The 16,272-nt window shown below is 37.1% G+C and overlaps 1 protein-coding gene across 1 annotated transcript; it reads right to left on the bottom strand.

Moving 5' to 3' along the window:
- Positions 1 to 379: 379 nt before the first annotated feature.
- tnxba (tenascin XBa) lies at positions 380 to 11,277 on the bottom strand. The gene is made up of 14 exons (XM_073871967.1): positions 9,495 to 11,277; positions 9,217 to 9,420; positions 7,624 to 8,754; positions 6,954 to 7,076; positions 6,240 to 6,383; positions 6,045 to 6,164; positions 5,412 to 5,567; positions 4,578 to 4,702; positions 4,365 to 4,497; positions 4,129 to 4,280; positions 1,575 to 1,671; positions 1,247 to 1,403; positions 1,002 to 1,170; positions 380 to 918 (listed from the first exon to the last, which is right to left on the bottom strand). The coding sequence occupies exons 1-14, from the start codon at positions 11,269 to 11,271 to the stop codon at positions 802 to 804; spliced, it is 4,605 nt and encodes a 1,534-aa protein (XP_073728068.1). The 5' UTR covers positions 11,272 to 11,277; the 3' UTR covers positions 380 to 801.
- Positions 11,278 to 16,272: the final 4,995 nt, after the last annotated feature.

The raw sequence follows: 16,272 nt of genomic DNA, 5'->3' as shown, positions 1-16,272 counted from the left end.
GCCCCATTCATTACAAATAAAGCAGTGATTCAGTATATGTTATATACTTCCCACCCTGAAAAAGCAATCAAAGAAGTATAGTGTCAGTTTTGGAGGAATCTAGCCCATAGCCAAACCACAATCTAAGCCCTTCACCCCTGCACAGAAATAGAGTTACTGTTAAACCAGCATTTCAGCCAAACACTGAATTTGTGCACATAATGTGAGCATAATAATAATTTTTTTTTTTATTGGTTTATGTCTTCTAATAAATTGAAGTAATTGCACTCATAAATCCTGACTTCTTGATGCAAGCACATATACTGCTATTTTTTAGCTTAATACTGCATTAAATAAATATACACCCAACAAACTCACTTTCTGAATCTAAGAATGGTTAGTACTTATAGCTTTATTGATATGGTATAAAAAGAGACATCAAACGTAAAATCAACAGAGATTTACAAAGAGTAGCTTTAAATCCAGTTATATAATCATAGATGTGAGTAACAAAAACAGTGCAGTTATTCCAGTAAAGGTGAGGAAAATAAACAATGGACCTCCATTATGTTGACAACACAAGACTTTTACATACAGTACACACAAGCATCGATACACTTTTCTAAGCACTAACACTATGAGAAATAACACTATGAGAGTCTTATTAACATACAGAGGTTATTGGATGGAGGTCGTGACATTTACTTTCACCTCTTGCAAAGCTACCATCATTTTTTTTTTGCAGTTTTTCGTGCGTGTTAACTAACACACTTTGAAGTAGTATTTGTAAGGAGTGCACACTACTGTATTTACTCTGCAGATTTAACCTTGGTTTGCTGTGGTTGTCAGGGTCCTTTGACTCAAATAAGAGGGCCGAAGCTTCATTTCAGTAAAAGGAAGGGATGCGTCTTTGCCTTTCCAGTCAATCCACACGACACCCTGAAAATGATAACATACAATTAATATACTGTGGCACTGAAAATATATGCAGTGTAATGCAAAACAGGAGGTAACAAAAATACCTTGTTGTCTGAGAAGGAACCATAGAGGCCATTGAGATTTGCCTTGTAGCAGTTTTTATACCACCAGCCTCCCATGTAGGCTTTAGCACAGTGAATGCTGAGGATGTCGGGATCTTTGTCTTTGGTGGAGAACGGGCGACCATTGTGATATCTCATAGAATCACCAGCAAAAAGACAGAATTAAATATTGATGCCAATATTACACAACTTACTCTATACATTTTCAGCGGCCTTTCTTACCAGCAGTGCCTGAGTATCCAGACAGCTCTATAGCATAGTGATCTGCCTCAGAGCTAATGTTGAAGTTGTCATAATAAGCATAAGCGGTTTCATTTCCTGAACGCAGGTCAATACGCAGACTCATTGGTGCAAGGCTGGTCAGAGTATGAAGGACAGCATTTCCTATAGATAAGGTTTTGGGTGGGACATAAAATAACAAGTCAAATATATTAACCACTGATATTTATTGTATGTAAACATTTAGTATTTTATTTGAAAATATTTTCTTGCTTCTTATTTCTAAAAATAAAAAGGCAAACAACCATCATTCACTTTCACTGTGAAAAATCTCACCCAGCCAGAATTCTCCGCTCAGAAGACCAAAACCTTTACTGTAGTCTCTCCAATTCCTAAAGAAATCAGTAGATCCATCCATTCTCCTCTGGAATACCTGCAAATGTAAAACAATAAATGAATCTAACTCGGTTAAAATAGCATTTTAACACAGATGATTAATAGGCTTTATGCCCAGCTGCACTACTTCCTGAACTTCAGCCAGCTCCTTGTTTCCTGTCTGCCATTATTGGACAAACGGAATAATCCAGGTGTGTCTGATTATTGTTGTTGTGACTACTGAGGTCAGGAACACCTGAGGGGTTTCTCAATATGCGTTCTTGTCTGTACTTGTGTTCTTGTGGACTTGTGAAACGTCATCAGTCGCGGCCCAAGTACTGTTCCAATTCAAAGTTCGCATCAAGCCCAAGTTCACATAAAATCCCCGGATGTGTTCTTGATCCGCCCATTTTATCGAGGATGCATCAGAGGTGACTTGTGTGGACTTATGATAGCGAGGTTTCCCAGAATGCATTTCGCGTCAGAAGTTCGTTCTTCCGAGTCTGAACTTGCAAGTTCGAACTACGAAGGACACAAGTCCGAGTTTGGCGTACTTAGTATTGAGAAACGGCTCTGGATTAATCAGTTTGTCCAATAATGGCAGACAGGAAACAAGGAGCTGGCTGAAGTTCAGGAAGTAGTGCAGCTGGGCATAAAGCCTATTGATTATAGATCAGAAAAGATGACAATTAAAGGGATAGTTCACTCAAAAATGAAAATAATGTCATTTACTCACTCTCATGTTGTTACAAACCTGTATAAATTGCTCCGTTCTGATGAACACAAAGGAAAATATTTTGAGGAGTATTTGTAGCCAAACCAATCAGAAGCCCCATTGAGTATTGGTTTACCCTACTAAGTTAATAGGGCTTCTGATCAGTTTGGTTACAAATATTCTTCAAAATATCTTATTTATATGGGTTTTTTTACAACATGAGAGTTAATAAATGATGACAGAATTTTCATTTTTGGGGTGCACTACTCCTTTTAAAGGAAAACACCACAGTTTTTCAATATTTTACTATGTTCTTACCTCAACAAATTAATACCTATCTTTTTTCAATGCGTGCACTTAATCTTTGTACAGTGCATCGTGAATGTGTTAGCATTTAGCCTAGCCCGGGTGTGCCTCATAAAGGGCTCGTTATAGTCGTGCGTAGGTCCTACGGCGTAGCCGTGACGGCGTAGGTTCCGCGTCGGTTTCCATTTATACTTTTGCGTCGTTGCCCACGTCGACGTGCAAACACGCGCGCAGGCCGCTGGTGGGCAGTAACCACGCGCGTAACCACAGTAGCAGCGCGAACACTAAAGAAAAAGAAGCTTTGCACGTTAAGCCACAAACGAAGAAGTAACAGCAACTTCTTGTGGATGTAAATAAACAGCGACTTTTGTTGCAGTTTGAGTTAAATCACTCCTCAACTTGGCCATTTTTGTTTTCACCGTCGCAAACGGAAATACCTATGACGCAGTTTTTTTTACCTGACGGAAGGTTCTGGTGGACCAATCACAGCGCTTGCGGTCCGCGTAGAACTGACGCGTTGTAAAAAATTTTGCGAGGTGCGCGTCAGGCTACGCAGAGCTACGCACGACTATAAATCGCCCTTAAGTCTTGAAAAGTGAAGCCACTGGCTCTTTGATCGCCCCCTGGTGGCTGGCTGCAGTACAAGTCATAAACCCCACCCTCTCCATTCAAACGAATGGGACTCTGCTCTAAATAAAACAATTATTTACACTTCCAATAAAAGTTTTCGAAAGATGGTTTTGGTCCTTTCAAGTAGTTGTTATCACGCTGATATATGTTCATTTTTGGGATAAGTTTCATTTTAGCTAGTAATTTGATGCTATAGAAACGGGGCGTGTCGTTATGATTGGTGTGGTTGAATTGGGCGCGCAAGCATTTGGGCGGAAGTTTGATACCGTCTGCGCATGCCTTGGCTCCAAACTGACGTTTTTACATAACATGGCAGCGACCCTGGTCGGACATTTTTGGCTTCGATTCATTCCAATGGAGGTAATTTTTTACAGTCTATGGCCTAGCCCCATTCATTCCTTAGGATCCAAACAGGGATGAATTTAGAAGCCACCAAACACTTTCATGTTTTCCCTATTATTGTTATTATTTTGTGCCACCATACTTACTCCTGTAACTACTCATGTAACAGTCTTTAAATAGGGAAAACATGAAAGTGTTTGGTGGCTTCTAAATGCATCCTTGTTTGGATCGAAATGAATGGGGCTAGGCTAAATGCTAACACATTCATGACGCGCTGTGCAAAGATGAAGAGCACGCATTGATAAAAGACAGGTATGTATTAATTTGTCTAAGTTGAGGTAAGAACATTGTGTTTTTAAAGACAAACTGTGGTGTTTTCCTTTAAAGCCGAACAACAGTTCCCAAATGTTATACACAGTGTTTGTTGCCTGTTTGGAGAAAGAGATATAAACGTTTCAATATTTAATCTGGAAACTGTCTGGAAACATTTTGATGGACTAAATATCAGGTTTTTGTTCTTACAGTCCAGCCTCCTTCATCCGTCTCCATATCACAGTAGACCCACACCGGCTCTCCATCTTTTCCTTCAGGGTAAATCTCAACCTCTCCCGAGTCCTTTACTCCATTCATCTGTACCTCTGAGCAGTCTGTTGGGTACGGGTATGGAAGCGGTGCTAGATCACAAAGAAAAATCACATCTTTAGGACTACACAAGAAGCATGAAATTATCAGTGATGATATAGTGAAACACAGCATACCAGTAGTGAACTCAGCAGAGACAAAATCAAGGTACTGTCCATCTCTTTCTCCCTCTATTTTAACAGTGTAGTTTGTGAAGGCTATCAGTCCTGTTAGCTCATATTGGGTCACAGATGGATTTAAAATCACCTCCTGAAAACAGAAAGCAGAGGTCAGCTGGTCTAGCAGAGCCATTGAGTCATTAAGTCACAGATAAAGTACTGTATGTTCACCTTGACTTCCTCTGTCGGCTGGTATGTGAGTCTATAACTTTTGAAAACCACACGGGGAGCTTTCCATGAAATCACAGCTGAATGAAAGGTCACTTCATAAGGAGTCACCACCTGAAGCTTCACTCCTGGAAACCATACAGAGGATCAAACAAGATCTGACAGATGCTATATATCAGTGCTTATCAGATAAAGCTTGCGTGTGGCTTAAGAAGAGGTAATAAAGTGCATGGACTACTTTAATAAAAATTTGCATTACAAATTTTCTTTAGTTTTGCTACTTTTATAGTGGTAGAGACCCTCACCAGTCTTATGATAAAGAAAACCCCAGCCGTTCTGTCCTTTTTTTGTATGCGTTACACACAGTCAGAAATGTAGTGGTAATGATTCTTTTTATTGTCCAATTAAAATTATGCATGTTTTACAGCAAAGAAAAATTACATTTAAACATGACAAATAGAAATAGAGATTTAACTTCACTTTTATTGTATGAAAAAGAGCATTTTTGACATTTTTATATAATAAGTCATGTGTGTTATACATTTGTGTTATATACAATTCATTTTCAAAATATTTAAATTTCAGAAAAACAAAATTTCAAAATGATTACGAGAATAAACAATTTGCAGAAGGGGAAATCCAATCGACCAAATAAAGACATGTGAATGAGTATTTTTTAGAAAATTTGTTTTTGCTAAAAAGTCATGCAATTATTTGGAAGTTGTATTCATAATCGATGGTACACCGGTTTAAATGGACATGATGCCTATGGGTTGACGTGTCATCACATGTCATAAGCTCAACAGGAAGCATAATTTTCAGTGTCAGCTCACGCACCACTTCCAGTTGTGAAGGTTGTTGAAATCGGGCGACTCTGGAGTCGATTGACTTGGCTTGTGATCTTCACCGTGTGAAGAGAAGATCTTTGCAGGCCTCTGAGCTGATGCCCCACAGTGCTGCCAGATAATGTAACTGTAACCGTCACATTAGGAGCTATAAAGCAGAAAAACACATTAAAACATGCTTCTTTAGTTGAGATCCAGCCAGCTTAAAGGAAAATTAAATATTTTACTATAGTTCTTACCTCAACTTAGATGAATTAATAGATACCTATCTTTTTTCAATGCGTGCACTTTTAATCTTTGTGCAGCGCGTCGTGAGTGTGTTGGCATTTGGCCTAGCCCCATTCATTCCTATGGCTCCAAACAAAAGTTTTATTTTGTGCCACCATACTTAATCGTGTAGCTACTCATGTAACAGTCTTTATATATGGAAAACATGGAAGTGTTTGGTGGCTTCTAAATTCATCCCTGTTTGGAGCCATAGGAATGAATGGGGCTAGGCTAAATGCTAACACATTCATGATGCGCTGTACAAAGATGAAGTGCACAAATTGAAAAAAGATAGGTATGCATTAACTCATCCAAGTTGAGGTAAGAACATAGTAAAATATTTTTTCCTTTAACTTACATTTCGTAGACCCATAACTGAGAATATAACTGTCCACTTTAGCTTGGGATGGTTTCCATGCCAGCAGAGCTTTAGTGTCTGTGATGTTCATCACCTTCAGTTCAGTTGGAGAATCGGGCACTATGGAGAAACCATAAGAAGTCATCAGTAATCACAATATCATCTAGAAAGAAATATAATGTGTGACATGCATACCTGTAGTAACAGAGGCTGTGATTGGCTCGCTCTCAAGTGTCTCCAGTAATGACCTCACAGTGATGTCATAAGTAGTTCCAGCCGAGAGTTTAGACAGGAGGACATGAGACAGCTGGGAGTCAACGGACATGGAGCCGCTCTCACCTGCAGGATTGAAAGATAACATCAAAGCACCTCAAATTCTGACAAAGTTTGCACTTTATATCTGAACACAACAACATTTAAAAAAGATTTTACCCCAAAATGAATATTCTTATCCTTATGTTGCTATTTTGTGGAACATAAAAGGTGAAATATTGGTAGGTTATACTGGCCACTTGATATATTGCACACAAGAGAACCATTTTTTTGTGTAATTTTTGGAGCTTGACATACTAAAAGTCATTTCAGATAAAAGTTTCTAAACACATTTTAAATGTTAGAAATGTATTGCTGAAACATGTTACAAATGAATTGAGTAACACCGTTTTCCACATTTCTGTGTTTAGGATTATTTGGGCGGGGCTAAAACGGGGGCTTGATGACACACTGAAGCCACCGAGCATGGCTCCGCCCCTAACACAATCACGAGGATCCATTCAGGTTGCAGCGGCATTTGAAAGTTGAGAGAGTCATGCCAGCTTTCTCGTGGTTTAAAAATGTTTATCTTTTCCATTGAATTAATAATGTCATAGGGTGAGTAAATTGAAGATAAATTAAAGACAATTATCGTACCTGTCACAGTGTTGGTGTATGTGACTTTAAATTCTGCCACTATGCTTTTAGGTTTCATCCAGGATACTGTTAAAGCAGTCTCTGTTATATTACTGAAGATCAGGTCACTGGGCGGCTCTGGACCTAAAAGGAAACAAGTTTGTGAACTCTATTATAAGATTTGTTAGTTGTAAAGCACAGATACACCAATGCAATGAAATATAAAATGTAATATAGTACATTTCAAACTAAATGGTGCAATTTAAACTTCAGGCCATCCACACAAGTATAAATGTATTTGTAAAGTGCCAGTACATAAATATCGCATTATATTAAAACATGTAACTAGACTTGATGTAACTTTCTCCTATATGTTTATACAGTATATGAATAAATACCACCATTGACACAATTTTAACTCTTGAATTTCAATACCGTGCTGACCGGCAAAAACTCTTAAGCCTGTTTTGTGCTGTTAACATTACTGAACTCATGCCCAGTATTTATAAGTAAAATATAACTAGCCAATGTCAATATTTATGATGCACAATAAGGTATTTCATTCATTAATTTGAGAAACGAACATGCGCTGTCAGCACACGTCAGGAGAAAAATGCGTCTTAGTTTGTGTTTACTGATGTGAACCAAGCTCTTACAGTGTGCAAGAAAAGCATGAGGTATAAAATCTTACCCGTGTATAGTGTAAGGCGATGAATTTTGGATCGCACTCCAGGACCAGAACCGAACAAGGAAACCGAATACTGTGTTTGAGGTTGAAGGCCCTTGAAATGATACGACCGTGCTGTACCTGGAAGAAAATGTGAGAACTTTTTCACACTCCTTCCATCAAGTTTGCTACCATGGATTTTGGTCGCACTGAGACTTTGTACACCTGCTATATCTTCAGCCGTCGCCCCGCTGTTGGTTACTTTCATTGCACCATCCTGAATTTTCTCTAAATCTTCTACATCATTTCCCGGCCTGATTTCCCTCCTTGTTACTGTAAAGTTCTTGAATATATCTAGAGGGGCTTCCCAAGACATAATGAACCCAGTGGATGTGATGTTATGAACCTCAACTGATCCAATAACTGATGATCTGCTGCTTGTCCTGTTGAATTGCTTCACGTGAGGTTTACTTTCAATACTTGTCCAATTGGCATGCTTATCGGAGGTCTTCTCCACTTTGAGAACTGTCGTTATGTTGCCTTTAGATGGTTTCTTGTCTTTTTCAGTAGATGTACCATTAGGCTTGTTCACTTTCCCTTCATCTACAGTTTTCGTAGTGGCTTTTGTCGTTCCATTAGATGCTCTTTTGGTGTCTTTAACCAGGTTCACCAGAACTTTGGAGGTCCCATTAATCTTCTTTCCAGTGCTTTGAGTCACATTCTGACTGACAGGTTGATCTTTAAGGTCTTTATTTTTCTTTGACGTGGACCTATCTGTGGACTCTTTATTTTCTTCAGTTTTCAGCTTCAGATCAGTTTGTGGTTGTTTGTCTAAATTCATTTTAATGACTGTCGTTTTGCCCTTTGTTGCTTGCTGTTGACGGCTTCCTTCTTTGTGCTTTAGCAGAGCTTTCCCTACTGTCAAAATAACCTTTTCGCTCCTTGTGGTGTTGGATTGAACTTTGACAACATTGGTTTTAATTGTGGACGCTGTTGGGCTTGGCTTGGCTTTAATGTCCTTCGTATCTGTCCTTTTGACAAAAAGGGTCTTGTCTGGCTTTGCCATCACTGATGTCACGTTTGGCCTGACAGTGTTGTTCATAGTGGGCATCTTCATAGTAACAGTTTCAACAGTCACTGTGATCTTATCAGTCCCTACAGTATGATAGGCAAATGTTATTTGGTGTAAGACACTGAGAAACATTATTAAACAAGCACACTTAAAAATGCTGGGTTATTATCAACCCAGCGTTGGGTCAAAAAGGGACAAATACAGGCATTGGTTTAAATATACCCAGACAATGTTTATATTTCACAAAACAACCCAGCATATGTTAAATTACAACTCAGCTAGTTGGGTTTGTCCAATTTGTGTGCAGTCTAAAAATGCTGGGTTATTTTAACCTAGCACTGGGTCAAAAAGGGATAAACCCTACATGTTGGGTTGTAAAGTAACCTACTGTATGCTGGGTTGTTTCAACCCATTGTTGGGTCAAATATTAACATATTCTAGATCAATTTAATCCAATCACTAGGATTGACCTCTTTTTGACCAAATGCTGGGTTGAAAATAACCCAGCATTTTTAGAGTGTTTGGTTGACCATCATATGTCTTACCTTTACTGCAGCCTGGGCCTGTATAACCAGTTTGACATACACACTTGCCCTTCACACATTTCCCTTTCTTGTTGCAGTTAGATGGGCATGTCGTACCACTGCAGTCTGGTCCACTGAAGCCTTGATGACAAACACACTTTCCACCTTCACACTTGCCTTGGCCACTACAATTTTTAGGGCACTGCTCTTCTGAGCACCGAATACCTGTAGATAGAGCAGATGGTACAGTAACTTGCATACAGTTAATCTAAAATGAACATTGTTGGATGTCTACTTACACATTTTTTTAAGAGTTGACATTTCCTTCTCAAGGAACTCAACCCTGTCCCTCAGTGCAGTCATCTCTGTCTCACAACCTCCTGTGCAGGTTCCTGGCACCAGCTTGATGTGATGGGTCATAACCAGTGGAGATCCAGGTTTCAAACTGAGCTCAGTTTCTTGTGTTTTGGTTTTGTTACTGGAATCCGTCTGAGCCTCCTTCTGAACGCAACCTTCAGTGATGACTACTTTAATAGGTGAACTTACTGCAGGCTTGTCTTTTGGTGGTCGGTGGACATCAACCACAGCAGGCTTTGTGGAGGATGGGATAGTCTGATTGACTTTGCTTTTTGAAGAAGTAGCATGAGATTGTTTTGTCGTTTTGGTGTTTAATAATGGCTTTGAAACATCAAAAGTTGCATTGTTGGGTGTTGACTTAGTTGTAGTATTTTTCTTCTCAGAACTTGCACCCTGAAGTGAAGGCATATGTTTCTGGTCACCATCCACAGTAGGCTTTGAGGATGATGGCGGAGTCTGATTGTCGCTGATAGTTTTGGATGAATTAGGACTAGTTTTCGTTGTTGACTTAGTAGTATTTCTTTTCTCGCTAGTAGGGTCATGTTTATGGTCATCATCTACAGCAGGTGTTGTGGTGGATGAGAGAGTCTGACTGACTGTGGTAGTTTTGGATGAATCGGTTAGAGTGTGGTTTTTAACTTTGGTGTTTAATACTGGGCCAGGTTTTGAAACATTAGGACTAGTTTTCGTTGTTGACTTAGTAGTATTTCTTTTCTCGCTAGTAGGGTCATGTTTCTGGTCATCATCTACAGCAGGTGTTGCGGTGGATGAGAGAGTCTGACTGACTGTGGTAGTTTTGGATGAAACAGTTGGAGTTTGGTTTTTAACTTTGGTGTTTAATACTGGGCCAGGTTTTAAAACATTAAGACTAGTTTTCGATGTTGACTTAGTAGTGATTTTTTTCTTGCTAGAAGTTAGTTGTTTTTGGTAATCATCTATAGAAGGCTTTGGAGAGGATGGTAGAGTCTGACTGACATTGGTGGTTTTAGATGAATCAGATTGAGTTTGGTTTTTTAATTGGTTTAAAAGTATAGCTATTGGCTTTGAAGCATTAGTAGTATTTGCTGTTGACTTAGTAGTATTTTTTTTGTTTTCACTAGAAGGCGCATGTTTTTGGTCACCATCCACAGCAGGCTTTAAGAAGGATGAGAGAGTCTGATTAACGTTTCTAATTGTTAAGGGAGCGAGATTAGTTTGGTTTTTAATTTTAGTTTTTAATAGTGTAGTTACAGGTTTGGAAAAATGAAGACTAACAATATTTGCTGTTGTTTTATTTTTCTTCTCATGTTTCTGTTCACCATCCACTGCAGGCTTTGAGGTGGATAAGAGAGTCTGATTAACACTGATAGTTTTAGAAGCATGCAGCGTTTGCATTTTAACTTTTTTGTTTAAAGATGTAGTTAAAGGCTTTGAAACATCATGACTACTAGTATGGGCCTTTGACTTTGAAGTATTTTTTGAAGGCGCATGTTTCTTGTCAACATCCACAGCAGGGTTAGCAGTTAATGGAAGAGTCTGATTGACGCTGCTGGGTGTCGATGAAGTGGCATGAGTTTGGTTTTTATTTTTGGTGTTTAATAATGCAGTTACTAATTTAGGTACATTTGAACTAATCGTGTGGTCTGTTGACTTGGTAGTGGAATTTTTCCTTTCGCTAAGTGTCCCTTGAACTGAAGACAGGGGGATTATGAAGAGAATAAAGACTGCTGAGATTAACATTTTACACGTAGACACGTCTAAAGAAATGATCTAAAATACATCAGTAATGTGGAAATTTGTGATATCTGTTTCTTCTTCACTTTCTTTAGAAATGTATCATAAATTGGATGTGTTCTCTAAAAAAAGAAAAACAAAGTTAGTTTGGCATTTTGAAAAGGACCAGGTTCTGAGTAAGGGCAATATTGTAGTGTTATACATATGCATGCCATTTCGTACTTTCTCAGAAATAAGGATACAAATGCTGTCACTGGGGTGCTATACATTTGTATTTAAATAGTGCATCTTAGTACTACATACTGTGTACCAAATGTGTACAGTATCATTACCTACACGCTCATATTAGGACCTTTTTAAAGTTTACCATCCCAGTGACAGCTTTGTATAATTTCTTCTGAGTATACTTATATATTTATATATAATTCATTGCAATTAAGCAGTGTGTGTGCCTTAGAAATATGTGTAAATATTAAAAATATGTCATTTTCATGTTTGTTCAGCTAGGATTTGCTGGGGTGGCTGAACCTAAGACTGCATTTTTAGCAAAAAAAAAACTCCAGACCCTATCAGCAGAGAGACTGTACTGTATATATATACTGCAGTAACAGAGCTTCACTGTCTCCTTCTAACAGGGACCTTATGTCTTTGACTAAACTCTTACATAAACTTCAAAACGGCCCATCGTAATTTTCCATAAAATACTCCAATATGTTCATTATACAAGCATACAAAATATTACAAATTGACTTTACTAATTTAGAAAAAAATAACATACATATCTTCTGTCATTTTCAGATTACCTTCAGTAACAGTTCAAAAAGAAAAAAAAACTTTTTTAAAGATCCATTTAAAATATTGCAGTTGTGTATATATATTCAATATTAAATCAGTGCTAATGTCCATTTGTGAAGCCAGTTGTGATCACAGTAATAATATCATTACAGTAAAAGTAAAAATTGTCTCACCTGTGTTTGAAGATGCCTTCTGTCCTGCTACATTAGCATGAGCCTCCTTCAAATAATTATAAGAAACTCCTGTGACAGATTGAGATCGATGAAGGAGAGGGACAGGAGCTGCACTAGCAAAGAGGAGTGGGGCAATCAAATCACCTCATACTTAAAGTTTTTCCACACTCCTCCTCCTTGCCAGTTTTCATCAATTGGCCCCCTTAGTCATCTGACCTTATGGTATGTAGAAAAATTTTTTTACTCCCTTTTGACAAAACTCTCTAAACAGCTAACTACTCGGACTGAACCCATACATTTATAGTGGTAATCAAAAAAGCTCAAAATGAGTGCAGTCCTTATCATCCATACATGTGACATCCGTATTTTATTATTGCTCTTCTGTATTACTTTTCTTTGGACGTACCACTTTTTCATTAACTGTGGAGGACATAGATGCAAACATTTATTTGAGGTAATTGTTCTAGTAGTTTTGGGCTTTTCTTTACCTCAAAAATTGTTGCTTGAAAAAGAAACAGGGTGTGTATTATTGCAAATAACATTAGGGCTGCCAATACGAACATCATGCTGCATACCTAATCTTTGTGTCCCACAGAAAGAAGGCATGCTTCAAAACACATATACATTTGTACATTTTAAACATTTTAAAATTTGTAATTTTAGCTAACTTTTGGTTGGGTGAGCTATAGGTTGTTTGATTTGTTTTTCTTGGTATGCATCATACAAAACATGATTTAAAAACTCCTTGTTGCACTTTAACTTTTAAAGGGGCCATGGCATGAAAATCTTTAAGTGCACTGAAAAAAATGGTTCATTGAATTTAATCCATTTTTTAAGGTAAGTGGTTGCAATCAATTTATTTAAGCTACATTTAAACAAAAAAGATTAGTAAAGTAAAATAAAATATAAAACTTTTGTTTAAATGAGTTTTAATTGCAACAAACCACCATCATTGTGATCAGTGTTTGAATTTTATCAGCTCATTTGCATTTTAAAGGACACACCCAAAACGCCACATTTTTGCACACACCTACAAAGTGTCAATTTTAACATGCTATAATAAATTATTTATATGGTATTTTGAGCTAAAACTTCACATATGTGCTCTGGGGACACCAAAGATTTACTTGACATCTTAAAAAAGTCTTGTGCCATGGCCCCTTTAAGTTTAATCAACTTGAATTTACAATTTATTTAAAGCTTTTTGACTAGTAAGGAGGTTGTTATAAATTATAAAAAAAAACTTGTTGTTATCATTTATACCTACTCTTCACTTGATTGATCACTTGAAGTTAATTAAACCTAAAAGTTAACAAGGAAATTTTACAGTGTAGTGTTTGAAGACTTATACATTATGCAGTTTGATACTTTTAAGAAATGTCACAGATATTAATAAAAGTTGTTTTGTAGCCCAGGTGAGCATCTTTCTGAGTAAAACACTTTTACGTCCCATACAGTAATATATTTTTTAATGTCTTTTTTAAAATATTTTAAAATATGAAAAAAATGGCCAAAATATAATTGCTAAAATATATTTTGGAATATGTTTACAAAATTGTTTGTTTAAAATAAATACATTAAAGCATTAAAAAATATATTTAGCCCTCCATTAATCCAAGAAAATATATTCACGTCGCATTGGAACTTGTACACATAACAGTTTAAAAAGGTTAAAATTAAATATATTTTCAACTTCAAATGTACTTTATAAAATTAACTTCTATTTAGCATATATTTAAAATATATTTTGGCAAAGAATACATTTTTGCCATATGGGATGTAAAAGTAGAAATGTATTTGCTTGCCCTTGTTGATATATGAAGGTTAAAACTAAATATATTTTCAAATTTAAAAATATATTCAATTGAACATTACTTTCAACAAAATGTATTTTAAAATATATTTTATATATGTATTTGGCCAGAGAAATGTATTTTTTTTTGCTGTGAGGGTTGTCAACACACCACTTGTTGATCTTATTACTTGATCTTAAAACTCACTTTGTAAGACATTTAATACTCCATTCATTTGTATCCTATATAGATCACTCTTAAAGATCTCACTTATATTTTTTCAGCTCATGAAATTTAACGTGTCAGTAAGCTCCCTCAGAACACAGTGTGCTTGTCATGCCAACTGATGGGACGTGATGGGTGGCCTTTGTTCACTAGCGCCCCAGCTGGAGGATATTTACATTACACATCAATGGGACCATGCTGACCCGACCTTACCCTTCCAGTCAGATCAGTGCCAAGCCTTGAGCTGTTTACACACCTGACAACACAAGCATTTTTGGCAAGCGCATCAGCAAATGTATGAGTTGCAACATATTTAAAGTATAAAGCATTTTCTGTTCAACTTTCTGGTATTAACTACTTGATAACCACATCACCTATCACATTAGTTTATATTAGTCAAGGTTTGTCTTTGTGGTCTATAAGAAATTTGTGCCACTCATAAGAATAATAATCATTCAAGGAGAAAGAGCCAAAGGTAAATAATTTCCCATGTTGTATGTATAAAACAGTGTATTACTTATTTACAGTGCAAATGTGTACTCAGCTTGAGTCATATTTTTATTAATCTGTAATTGATTGAGTTTAGGAGGCAGCAAAAGGCAAATTTATGTCCTTTCATTTTCAGTTTTTTTAAGTGTGAGCTGTGTTAAAGCATTGAAAAGAAAGGCCGCACCAGTTTAGACATGAAAAATCTTGCGCCAAACCAAGTTGGCAAGGTCATGCATGAAAACAGTCAAAAATTCAAGATATGCATAACAAGCATGTTGAAATGATGTAGCAGGAGATGCAGCAGCATTTTTATAAATACAGAATTTCACCTTTATCCCCAAAGAAAAATATGTGTGTTTCTGAATATTTGTTCAGACTTTATTGATTTAAACCTAATAAGTTTAATGGTGACAGCACCAACAAGGCAAGCACTGAACTGAGGCTGACTGAAGTGGGCAATCCCCCTGTGTTGCTTATGTTGGATTAGCCTTCAGAGATTAGAATAATATATAAGCATAAAGACTGGGTCTGTTCCTCCGCTTCTACCTCTCTCACCTCTTTACGTCGTCCCCTCCAAGAGATTCAAAGACCCAGTGAAGCTTACTGCCATTAAAAACAAGGATTTTAATCAATAAACACAAATAACACACGTGTAACAGAGACACACAAAACCTAAATACTTTCAACTAGCAGGTAGGTACTGTAATGATATATAGGAGACTTTTTAAGGTTCAATCAAGTTCAGGTAACACGTTAGTTTTGGGAAGCAGTTTTCACTATTAGCTAGTGTCTTATTAGCATGCATATTACTAGCTTATTGGCTATTTATTAGTACCTATAAAGCACTTGAAGAGCTCCGATGTAAAAGCCACCAAGAAAATGTGAAAAAGATCAACCCAGTAACTTAGTACTGGTAAACCATTCTCTGCAAGCATCTTAAAAAATATGTCATTGAAATATGCCATTTAGTGCAAAGATCGGCCCATTTGCATTTTTAAAGGACACACCCAAAAATGGCACATTTTTGCTCATACCTACACAAAGTGGCAATTTTAACATGCTATAATACATTTTCTATATATATTACTTTGAGCTAGAACTTCACATATATTTTTTGACGTCTTAAAAAAGTCTTGTGAAATGTCCCCTTTAAGTGTGTTGTCCTAACTAGACACAAGATGTGTTAACACATTCGTTTTAAGAGTGTAGGTTTTTCAAAAGGCTCCCCAGCAATGTTTCTGTTGGGTCTTTTTTCTCATTTTGTAAATTCTTGGTTTATATGTGGACACTGAGAGAGAGGAACGGACGTTGTTACATGTTTCACGTTTTGCATGTCATGTCTGGGATGTTAACTATGATAAAGTGACATTTGAAAGTGACATGACTAACCCATACTTGAAATGTCACTTGTTGGATTTAACCCATCCCAGTGAATAGTGAAAACATGCAAGTCGCAAACACATGGAGCATTGGGCATCACAGTAACTTCGAACCAGTGACAATACCAGAGAATGCTCCAGCACAGTATAAAA

The sequence above is a fragment of the Misgurnus anguillicaudatus genome, chromosome 10, assembly GCF_027580225.2.
Source record: "Misgurnus anguillicaudatus chromosome 10, ASM2758022v2, whole genome shotgun sequence".
Taxonomy (NCBI): Eukaryota; Metazoa; Chordata; class Actinopteri; order Cypriniformes; family Cobitidae; genus Misgurnus; species Misgurnus anguillicaudatus.
This window is presented reverse-complemented; position numbering and strand designations above follow the sequence as displayed.

What these genes read in the sequence shown, in the direction of transcription:
- tnxba (XM_073871967.1), bottom strand. Translation starts at nt 11,271, where the DNA reads ATGTTAATCTCAGCAGTCTTTATTCTCTTCATAATCCCCCTGTCTTCA. An exon ending in CACAGCCTCTGTTACTACAG is followed by an intron (nt 6,165 to 6,239) that starts GTATGCATGTCA and finishes GTTTCTCCATAG; the next exon opens with TGCCCGATTCTCCAACTGAA. An exon ending in AACCTTCACAACTGGAAGTG is followed by an intron (nt 4,703 to 5,411) that starts GTGCGTGAGCTG and finishes TATGGTTTCCAG; the next exon opens with GAGTGAAGCTTCAGGTGGTG.